At 47.0% G+C, this 11,510-nt stretch overlaps 1 protein-coding gene across 3 annotated transcripts; it reads right to left on the bottom strand.

Moving 5' to 3' along the window:
* Window positions 1-1,357: 1,357 nt before the first annotated feature.
* B9D1 (B9 domain containing 1) lies at window positions 1,358-5,953 on the bottom strand. 3 transcript variants are annotated; one of them, XM_035563390.1, is made up of 7 exons: window positions 5,453-5,953; window positions 5,242-5,310; window positions 5,037-5,148; window positions 4,863-4,959; window positions 4,327-4,389; window positions 3,095-3,162; window positions 1,358-2,924 (listed from the first exon to the last, which is right to left on the bottom strand). In XM_035563390.1, exons 1-7 carry the CDS (start codon window positions 5,552-5,554, stop codon window positions 2,782-2,784), a joined length of 654 nt encoding a protein of 217 aa, XP_035419283.1. In that variant the 5' UTR covers window positions 5,555-5,953; the 3' UTR covers window positions 1,358-2,781. The 3 variants fall into 3 exon arrangements, with proteins under 3 accessions (XP_035419283.1, XP_035419281.1, XP_050569836.1); XM_035563388.2 differs by having other exon boundaries at window positions 5,037-5,310; window positions 5,453-5,601; XM_050713879.1 differs by lacking the exon at window positions 5,242-5,310 and having other exon boundaries at window positions 5,453-5,568.
* Between the last annotated feature and the right edge of the window lie 5,557 nt (window positions 5,954-11,510).

Below are 11,510 nucleotides of genomic sequence, written 5' to 3'. Positions count from 1 at the left end.
TGTGTCAGATCGAAAGGCTCCTGCAGCAAAACACCCAGAAGCCAAACATGGTTCAAGGCCTTGAAGAAGGTATGTGAGATTCTTAACAAATGTGCTCAGAAGGCTTACGAGTCGAGAAAAAACAGACAATAGGCAAAATGCCCCACTAATACAGGCAGCAGTGTGGGATCGGCTTGGAATCAGACGGTCTTTAGTGTAATATTGTTTGTGATTTCTTTGAGCGCTGCTTTTCACTGTGGTTTTTTTTTTTTAACCAGTTTTTCTGAGGGTCCTTGCACCTTGGCTCCGAATAGCGAAGCTATGCACACACACGTTGGTTTTGATCAGGCTCAGTGTGGTAAGCATCCAACTACTCATTTCAAACAGGTAGCAATTCAGATTGGCAGCAGTAGCACACTGTAAAGCTGTACGTGAATAAATTCACTGCATCCCTCTGGGCATGAAGTTTGGACTTTATCTGGGTTTAACAGGTTTTTCATGACTAGAATCTCTGTTGTGCAGTTTTGCTCTAATTAGAATGGGGGCAGGTAACTGTGCTCAAGGGAAAAAAGATATTTAACCAATGGTAGGTTTAATGTCTGGGTGTTTCAGGTTTTTCAAATACAGATATTTATCCTGCTACTGTAGCTAACTGCTTCTCAAATACTTTTAAAAAGGAAACAAAATTCCTTGCATCTCTTCTGAGCCAACAGGAAATACTTATTAATTTGGATTCCGACATGACTCAGTTGAGAGATTACAGCAGTTGCCAAAACAACTGGTGGAGCAGCTTACTGGAAGTGTAAAACCAATAAAAACATGACAGGATAAAAGCAGAGATGAAAAAAGTCTGTAACCATGTTTGGAAAAGTATTTATAAATACTACAAGAGATGCTAATGTCACTTCACAGTAAAATACCGGTGATCACATTATCTTCATTATCACATTATCTTTTTAGAAGTTCTATTTATTTGGTCACACTGCTCACTATGAAATAACTACACATGAAAATAACTACACATGAAATAACTAGCTTTACTTTATATCTGTACTGGAGGCTCTGCACTTCAATACTGCGTAGTGTCCATTATTTTTATTTTTATAGTTTCAAGGTCTTGGTAGTTTACTTGCAGGGTGGTGTCATGTTAAGTCCGTCTCACAGTTATCTCTTGGTATTTCCAGTCAAAACACATGAGATTACACGCCCAAATTTAAATATGAAAATAACTAAGCAATTAGTTATTTCATGGTAGTATACGCTTTGTTCTTTTGTACCTGTAAGAACAGCGTATCTTGGATGATTCAGGACTTACAAATATCCATGCTGGCACAAACAAATAAAAACCCTAGGCAGCAGAAAGACAAAAACAAAAATATTTAGACAATTGGGTTTATTCAGCCTAAAAGAAGAGCACTAACATTAACTTAGAGGGGGATTCAGTGAAAGGCCATGACAAGACAGCAGAAAAGATGTTTAGACTGGGGGCCAGCTTTGGGTCATCGTGCTGAAGACATCCGAGAATAGCAAATTAGCTTCAGAGCTTGTGTCACACTAATAACAAACAACATTGTTTCGGTCATTCTCTGAGGTTATGCAATGGGAAAACCTAATTATAGCTGACATGAACATCAATATGTTGCTTTTTTAATGCCTTTCTTCTGATAAGAACACCAGCTAAGGAAAGCCACGGTACATTATCTCTGTAAACAAACATTTTCCTTGCACGATATTCTCTCTTCTTTGAACCCATACTACCAACCGTGATCTGATTATATTGGCAGAAGCCTGTTAAAATTGTTGCAGTTAAAGCCTTGGCTACCCAAAGCATCAACCATCAGGCTCCGCTGGGCTGGAGAGACCTACCTAAGGGAAGAGATGAGGTCTTTGCTGCTGCTCCTGACTGTCATGTACAGCACAGTGCCTCTGGTAACTAACATGACTTGAAGCTAAATACAGTATACACAGTTGGTTTACTGAGACTCTGTGTACTTTCATTTCAGCTCCTTTTCTAAGGCTTATTTTTTAGTCAACAGCTGCATTTAAAAGTCAGTTTGTTCTATCACAAGTTAAAAGCACACAGCACGCATATACCTAACACTACGGTCTCTCGAACTCCTGTAAAATAAACTGCTGTCCTTTTTCTTTCTCCTGAAGCTTGATGCAGAAGTAAAATCTACAGAGAGTCGCCGTCTTGTTCTTAAATGCAAAAGCCTAGGTTCCTTCACTTAAAAATGGGGAAGGGTTTGTTTCTACAGTGCATAAACTATTTTATTTAGTTGCACAAACTCTAGAGGACTATGAGGTATAGTAACGGATACCTGCTGTGATTTTGCAGAGAGAAGTGTGTGTGTGTGTTTCACTGGAACGTTTCCATAATTTCTCCTTTTTGGAAGGCGCAATAATTTCAATTTCCCATTTCTACCACAAAAACATTAGTGAAAAGAACTGGGTTTGTACTGATGTTTTAAACAAATGAAAACCATTACAACTATAAGTTGAAGTATATAACGTATAAAAAAAGAGGCTGTTATAAAAAATACTTTGTAGGTCTTCTCTTGAGAGGTCCAGTATTACACATAAAAATGCTAAACAGAACTGATGGTATAAACCGATGATATAAATTATACTCTAGAAAATTACTCCAAAGCCTCACGGGCTTGAGTTTCTTGTTGAATAAAGGTGTCAGGTGAAATTTTCTTTCTTCAGTCAGATGCTCGTTCTCCATTTGAAGAAACAAACAAAAAAAGCCCCTAAAGCATCTAACTTCTGTGTGAGCCTTTGTAAATCTCACTTCTGAGTTCAATACTTATGAATCCCTTCTGCAGTAGGCACGCAGGGGGTCTGCATGTCACTCGGGCTCACATCATAGCCCAGCTTCTTCATATCCTTAGTCACTACGTTGAAGGAGATGGTCACAAAGCCTTGAGATCGCACCCTCGTTACTAGAAGAAAGAAGACAGGAATAACACTGGTTAAGAGAGGATTTCTGAGTCACTGTTGAACTCCTCACATACCTGGGTAGGACTGCCTTGTTTCCAACAGGAGAAATGGGTGGCCAGGCCCTGGTCTGCTGCCATGCAAGGGTTGCAGTCAGGAGCCCCTGGGGCCTTACCTTCTCTTCCTTCTCCCTGCGCTACCACTTTGGGGTCAGTAAATTCTGGACGTCTCCCTGTGAACCAACTTGGAGAAGAGAATAGAAAATAAATAATTGAATACACATGGTAGCATTTAGATTTGACACAATTTATTATATGCAATTTTTTTAAAGGGGGGTAATAAGCCTCCCAGCTTTTGTTCACAGTATGGAGTTTTGGAGACTTAATCACTTTCTTTATTGCTGTTCTACTGTGATCAAAGATAAGTTTTTCTCTCTCTGAGGGGGAAAAAAAAGAAACAAATTTCATACATGTTATATTAAATCCAAGCTATATCTGGGCTAGACAAACTCTCTCCACGGCAAAGCAGTTTCAAGACCAGCCTGATTCAAGGCCTTGTTACCCAAAGTAACAGAGAGGCTTGGATACTTCAAATACATCAGAAGCGCCCACAGTATAAAGGTATATAAACTAGCATGCAGATTCTATGAGAAGGGTATCATAAGAGATGGACATCAGCTGAATCCTGTCTGTGGGGCATAGATTCCCACACCAGCTCTGACCCAAACCAGGCTCAGCTGGTATATGCAATCCACAACCTGACAGTCAGCTCACAGGTCATTCGGACTGCACTCAAACAATACCATGGAAAGAAAAAACTTACCACCCTGAGTCACTATGCGTATACACCTACTTTGGAAGGGACGTGTGCTTGGAAACAAAACAAAGATTGCAGTAAAGGCATTCTGGATAGAAGAAGAGGTAAAACAGAATTGTTTTACCAGGTGCTGTCTTTGCTTTCTGGATTGTTCTTAATGTGTCTATCCTTCAAGAAAAGTCCTTAGCTATAGCACGACTTAAAGATGGACTGCAGCACACCTCCTTGGGTCCAATGACAACTAAAATACCCAATAAAATTAGTCTAAGTAGAGCTTCTGCAAGTCACATCACTGACATAATCAGCCTGTGCAATAAAGAGCAGCCCCTCAGTACAAGAATTCAGGTCTGCTGTTAAAATTTGTTCTTTTTCAAACATGAAGATGAAGAAGAGAAAGTGTTACTGCAAGCAGAGAGTTAACACATTTAGAGAAAGCTCTTCAAAAAACCCAGACACCTGAGAATGGGTCTTTACCTTCAAAACCACGTGGTTATGATAGAAAGTGCACACAGATACGCACCACTGAGTAGCTGGATAGACATTTGCAAGTAAGAGCAAGAACTTTAAAAATAAGACGTCTTTAATCATTACCTTGTAAACTTTTGCAGCCTAGATGTGGACTCTGGAACAAACATAGCAATGGTTCTCTTATGCCTAAAACAAACATGAGAGGTGCAGACCTTCAGAAATGAAGCAAACAGCACTGGCAAGTCTTATATTTGTACAGGTGGCGGAATTTCAGACACATCAGACCACTGAACACCTCAAAGTAAAACAATACTTTTCCTTTCACAAAGAAAGTGTTTGCTTGCATAAGAAGAGCATAATTTCAAGCGGCAGGAATGAAAGCTTAGCGTGTGCTGAGAGAGATGGGGAGAGAGTGATGAGAGCTAACACTGAACTTCATACTTCGGTGATCTTCATGCCAGTTCTAACTTTAAGGAGTAACTTATGGGATTGGCAATAACAATAATAACCAGGGACTACTGCTAGAAAATCCATGCCCTTTGTACCAAACGGACAAGACATGATAAGCAAATGTAGGGGCAGTTTTGTCCCTGCATTAACATTGCAACTTGGAAATTAATCTGTTTTAGCCCTGAAAGATGGCAGGGCTGTCACCTCACCTTCCAGGCGTGAAGGGCACGTGAACGGCTCCATAACCTCTCACCACGTCGTTCCCAAAAAAATCAGGTCCGTAGACGCTCACGACAATCTGCGGCCCTGCCGAAGAAGCGGGGGTGAGCGAGGTGCCTCGTCTTCGAGCGTCCCCCCCCCCCCCCGACTCCCCGGGCACTCACAGCCGGACGGGTTGGTGCTTTTGAAGGTAATTTCGATGGGGAAGTTCCAGACGAGCGTGGTGGGCGCGACGGCGCTCTTGGAGGTGATCTGGGAGATGCCCTCCTCCAGGCCCTGAGGGGGAGAAAGCGCCATGGGCGGGGGCCTGCCACACACACACGCGCGGCTGGCCAGGCAGCACTTCAGGGACACGCAAGGGACCCTTACGGCAGTGGGGACCCAGTCCTGGCCGTAGACGAAGCAGAACTTGCAGTAGAGCTCGTCAAACCCGGGGAACTGCAGGGAGACGGGCGGCGTGAGCGGGCCGGGCCCACGGGGACCGAGGGCCGGGGCAAGGCCGCGCTGCCGGGGCTGGTGCCGAGGCCGGCCCGGGGTTGGAGCCGAGGCCGGGCCGCCCCCCGCCGCGGTCCCCGCTCACCTCCCCGCTCTCGATCTGCCCGTTGACGGCCACCAGGAAGACGCCGGGGCCGCCGCCGCCGCCCGCCATGGCGCCCGCCTCGCTGCTAGGCCCCGTTGCCATGGGGACGGACGGAGCGGCGCAGGGGACAAAATGCCGCAGCGGGCGGCCCTTCGCGGGGCTGCCGGGGAGTGCCCGGGGTTACCAAAAAGCGGGCGAATCGCCCCAAAACGCCGGCAGTGCCGCTCCCCTCGTTCAGCACAGCGGGTTCTCGTCACCCCCAAAGCCGCTGGCCTGAGGGGCTGGGGCTGAGGCCCACGGGAACCTGCCTTCCAGCGCCCATCTCCCCCTTAATCCTTAAGCCACGTTGCATTTTGAATTTTATACATTTTTGTTTTATAACATTTGCATAAATCACTCCTGGTGAGCTCTCTTTAAGGCATTCCCAGCCCGTGTGAGGGAGCGGGGCCTGCTCCCTGCAGCAGACGCCGAGGAAATGGCCACTAGATGCTGCTGCCGGCCGGGCTGCGGCGGCTGCGCCTGAAGGGAGCCCCAGGCCTGGGGTGTCCGGGGGGGAACATTTGGGATCGACAGGGATGGGGGCACCCGGCAGTTTTGGTGTCCCCACGGGGCCACAGTCACAGCTACACGGGGCCTGTCACAGGCCGTGAGGCGTCAAGTTTTAAGGCTTTGTAATTAGCGTCGTGTAATGGCGTATTTGTCTCCCTGGCCTGGCGGGAGCAAGCTGTGTCCTGATAAGTGCTGATACCTGGATGTGACTGCACATCCCATGGGAAGGCGAGGAAATGGGATTACGCTGGTCTGATTAGCCTGCTCTAATTAAAAGGGGAGTGAATTCTGTGTGTCTTTTCAGAGCTGATGCTGCTGACCCGGCCATGCTGCCTCCGTACAAAGGCCGTGAGACGATGGTGCCGGGAAGCTTTGCCACCGCCACAGCCGCTCACCCCTTGCCACCATTCTCCATCACAGACACTGCTGCCCTGCCTGCGAGCTGTCCTGGGGCGTTCAGTCAGCACTGGGCTCTGGGGAAGGATGTGAGGAACACGCAAAGCTCTGGCCAGCACCTGCTTGGCTTTCCCTTGCTGCCACAGCAAGGAGTCGGAGGCAGCCTCAGTCCCTGGCCTCATCCATCAGCTCCATTTTGCCTCCTTTTTGGCAGCCACCTTGCGGAGGCTCGCGTTGCTGGTCTGGCTCTCTGCAGTGCCACACTGTGGACTGTTTGTTTCGGGTGTTTTTCCTGAGGGTAAAGGGGCATCCTGAGATACCGCCTCTTGCCTTGTGAGGGGTGCTGTGTGTGTTTGGACTGGACTGAGAATAAACTATCACTACTGTCTGTGTCTGAAAAATGCCTTTCATGTTCTGATATATTTTCTGCCAATATTTATTTCAATTAGATTTGTCACGTTTTCTTTGAGTTTACTTTTTTCTTTTTTAAACATTCAGCAAACAAAACTTGGCCAACAGGGGAATGGGAGACCGGTAGGAGGGGTGGGAGGGAATGACTGAAATTTTATCCTTCCTCCCCTGCCCCTCAGAAATGCTTCAGAGCAAATCATTTATTTCAACTGAAAATTATCCAGGGGAAAAATAAAACAGCTCTCAAACAACTGTCCTTTGCAGCTAGCAAGGCCCTTTAATTAACACTTTTTTTTCTTTATTTCTTTTTTTTTTTTTTCTTTTCCTTGGCTACCAGCTAACTCAGACCTAGCTAAGAGCCAATTTAAGGTTTTTTTTTTTTTTTTTTTTTTTTTTTTTTTTTTTTTTCATGCCTAGCAAGTGATATACAGCTGCTGGAGGAGTTAATACCAGCACCGAGAGATTTTCCCCATGACAGAGAAAAGGCAGCGGGGTTATTCTGCAGCTATGAGTCATCTGTACCTGCCTGTGGAAGGCCTCTATCGCCTTCCAGTTGTAAGGAGACCTTTCTCCCCCCCGCCCCCTTACATGCCAATCTTGTTCTAATTAGCTGCATTTTTGCTCTTTATGATTAGAATGAAATCCCAAGCAACGAAGCAAAGAAAACTTAATTAACGGTCCATCAGAGATTTCAATTTCCAAGCATAATGAAAACTCACAGATCAGGGCTGTTCTGTGGGTGTTATTTAACGATGTCGGCATCTCTCTTGGCCAAGTAAAACATTCATTTCTTCTTCCAGCCCTGTCCCGGTCCTGTTGTTTGGTGTTCCCTGCGTCGTGAGGCACTTTCTGGGAACCTCCCTGGGGCATTTGGGGAGCCCAGGGAAGGAAGGTGCTCGCTGGCTTGCTGTTGTGCACATGGAAGTTCCCGTCTCTGAAAGAGCATCTCCTGCTCTAGCAAGCACTGACCTCTGTGCACAAGACACAAAAAAACTAAGGGAATTACAGTTTTTTTTCACTTCCAGAAAGAGCCAGGGGTTGGAAAAATCTGTGCCAACTCTTCCAGGCTCATGCAAAGGACATTTTTTAGGCTCCAAGCTTCCAGGAAAGTGCTTTGGGAGTTGCTGCCGCTTGTGATCCAGCGCTCAGTGCGCGTAGGTGGATGTTCTTACCTGTGGCAAAGAGCATCCTTGTGGGAGCGCGGTGGAAGAAAGAAGCTGGCTAAGAGAAAATGGGGTTGCACGGGATGAGATTACAGTGTGAAAAAGGAATGTCTAAGGCAAAAGGAGTCTGTGCAGTCCTTCACCTCTGCCAGACACAAAGTTCCTCCCCGGGGGAGCCTGCTTTTTTGTGAGAGGCACAGGAGAAGGGCTCCTTTGCAGAACTGCATAATTGCTATTGTGAGATGGAGCCCTTGGTGTGAGCGGCAGGTCCAGGTGCTGCTGCTCGCTGCTACCCAGGTGAGAGAGTGCTTTAAAATCTGCGCTGGAGGCTGGTGCCCAGAAAGCAGGGTCTTTGTCACCATTACATTTTCAAGTATGATTAAACCAACCCTGAGGCTGATTCATTGCTTCCAAAAGGTGCTCAGGGAAGGTGGGTGAGAGAGGAACAACAATACAGTGGCACAGCAGAAAAGTTTATTTTTAATCCCAAATATTTCCAATCAACACCTGCTAAATGGCCAGTGAAATACATTTTATGGTGTCATTAATCTGCAATAAACCAGTTTTATTTTTAGAGTGTTTGCACAAAGTTGCCAGCCTGACTCATCCCTGCCTGCATTTTTATCTCTGCGAGGATGCTACAGAGAGCTTTCCTGCCCTTTGTCTTAGCAGCCTTTTTCTTCTGTTCGTAGTGCTCTTCCCACCTGCTGTTCAAATCAAAGAACGTGGAAGTACATGGAAAAGCCTGAGCCCAGACAGCGATATTCTTGCTGTAATTCTTGCTGAATTTATTCACCCAGCGATTTAGTTTGGTGGGAAAGTAATTGGGCGGCGACTGGTGGGGTGAACTGTTCTGTTACACGTTGACATGCTGCGAGCCGGCCAGAAAACAAGTGCGAGGGGCTGCAGCTGCCCCAGGAGGGTCCCCAGCACCCCGGGCACCGCGGTGCAGTGGCTTTGCAGGGACAGGGGATGCACTGCGACTCTTAACCCAGGCCACGTGTGAATGCAAGGAGACTTGCACCATCCTCAGCCCAAGCACAATTTACCCAAATCCCCCTGGAGTAAAAGAGCGCAGCAAAAAGACAAAGCAGAGGTGTCAATATCCAGTGTTCTGCCCCTCCTCGTTACACTGGGTGATTTATCAGGTTGGGATCCAGCCCTGAGGCCGGCTGCAGAGCATCACTGCTTGCACAAGGTGCTATTGCCAGTGGGCTGTGAGATGTCTGGTCTTCTACGAAGAATTAATTTGTTTTGGAACTTGTTACCATTTGTTAGATTATTATTTTTTTGGTTAATGAGGAAAATTAATTAGTGCCTTGATCTGAGCCAGTCGGAATAAATTAACATGCAGGCAGGAAGGGGGAGAAGGCGAGGAGGGCTGGAGGAGCAGCCTCCCAGCAGGGCCATCGGGTTTGGTAAGGGCATGAGGAACTGGAGGCTCTGTGGAGAGGAGGGGAGGGAAGGCGAGCTCCTGCCTTTGCCAGACACGAAGCCCTCCTGCTCGTCAGCCACCGTGGCTGTACTTTGGGGGACAGCTGGCTCAGGTGGGAGAGCCCCTACTCGTGTATCTGCAGCAAACCCGGGCACCATCGCCCCAGGCCTTTGGCAGCTTGTGCCTCCGAGCAGGCAAAGCTGAAGCAAGAAACATAAGTTGCTCTTTTATTATTTTTTTCTTTTTTAATCAAATAGTTTAAAAATTAATCTGGTTTCTTTCCTGTGGTGTCAGATAATGAGGGTTGCTGGCGCTTTTCCCTGCAAACAGATGTTTTCCCTGAATAATCCAATGGCCACAGCTGAAAAACCCAACCCCTGCCTGGCAAGTGCATGAGGGCAAGTCGAGGGGTCCTGGCCCGAGGTGCAGCTCTGGCTCAGCCCAGCGGGGTCACAGTCCCAAACTGGGGCTGAAACCTCCCTGGTGACATCTCTGTGAGCAGAGATGTCGACCAGGGATGTGCTTATGCCACTGCATGTCCTGCAGTCACCACAGAGAGCCCACACTGGGGATGCACACAAAAAAAGGGTTGAAAAAATCATCATGGGGGAAGTGGGGCTGCCGCTGTTAACACCATTTTGTGCAAGAGGACTGAGCACCCACCCGGTGCGAGCTTGAGTTATCGCAGGACCTGAGCGGGATTGCAGCAGATAGTCACACTGAGCTGCTTGGAAAAAAAAACATTTGGAGATTTCAGCCCCTCACCCCCACTGCTGATGGCTGAGGTGCTGGTGGGAGGCAGTAAAATTTCTAATTAAGGCCCCGTAAGGAAGAGGCGATGGCCCCAGACATTTAAACAGCCATGTATTTAATGCTTAATTGGGAATGTTTAATGGATAAAGTCAATTTAATTATTCAACCCAAGAAAGCTTGTACAAATATCAGTCCTTATTAGTATTCATGCCACCTGTATGATCTCACAACATTGGCAGATTAAAGGTTGTATCTAATTGCGCTGAGGATGGATTCAGATTAGAGGCTTTTTTTTTTAAACCTTTTTTTTTTTAAACCTTTTTTTTTTTTTTTTTCCCCAGCCTGACAAAGACAATTTCAGATTGATGCCATCTGTGATTCGACCTTGAAGTGGAGACCAGCTGAAGATGCTTTGAGGTGGTTTCCTCTGCCCCCTCCTCAACACGCTGGTGGCAGTCCGCGTTTATCCCCGCTCTCCAGGGCTGCCCGCAGCAAGGCCAGGCTGATGTTCCTGCAGGCCATGGCTCTGCTGCAATGGGGAGAGCTGGGGCAGAGTCAGGCTGAGAAATGAATGTGAATGAATTGTCATTAAAAATGCAGAATAGAAATAGATCTGGTTAAATAATGATCTGCATTTATCTGGTTATCTGCATTCTCCACTTCCAACCCCAAGCAATGCCACCTTTGAGGGCAGCCTGGTGGAAATGGCTTAGCATTATAAGGATTCAATCAGCAGGAAAATGAACACAGCTTTACAAATTAGGCTGTTTCTCCATGCTGTTGTAAATGGCCAGGTTGGGGGCCTGAGACCCAGCTCTGCTCTGTGTAACGTGTTGGCTTTAACAAACTGCTGCTTTACAAAGGAGCCGGTTCATAACATAAACCCGACCCCCAGCACTCGCTGTGTATTTTGGGTGTTCTCCATCACTTTGTCCTTTCTCCAGCTACAGCTGTGCGGGTCTCCTGCCGCAGTGGAGCATGAGACACCCGTCGTGTCCCATCCTGATCCTGCTCCTGGCCGGGTGGCAGGCAGAGGCATTGCCACCTGCACGGCTTCTTTTTATTCCCTTCACATCTTTGCTAACATAAAATCAAGTAACCCCTGGGCTGCTTTTTGGCCTCCTGGAGGCTCGCTTCATGTGCTCCAAGCTGTGGTTCCGGCTTCAAAATTAAGGCTTTGGGACCTGGACCCTGATACCCTGAGTATTCAGCCTTCTCCTATGGATGCCCGACCCTGGCCCACAGCTCAGAGCCCCTTCAGACACTGCCTTTCCAGCAAAACTCAGTAACAACTGCAGCAATAATTACCTTTATGGTGTTTTTCTGGAATTCCCCACTATCCTACGGAGGC

This window comes from Cygnus atratus, chromosome 15 (assembly GCF_013377495.2).
Source record: "Cygnus atratus isolate AKBS03 ecotype Queensland, Australia chromosome 15, CAtr_DNAZoo_HiC_assembly, whole genome shotgun sequence".
Taxonomy (NCBI): domain Eukaryota; kingdom Metazoa; phylum Chordata; class Aves; order Anseriformes; family Anatidae; genus Cygnus; species Cygnus atratus.
Note: the sequence above shows the minus strand (reverse complement) of the source record. Positions and strands in the feature narration are given on the sequence as shown.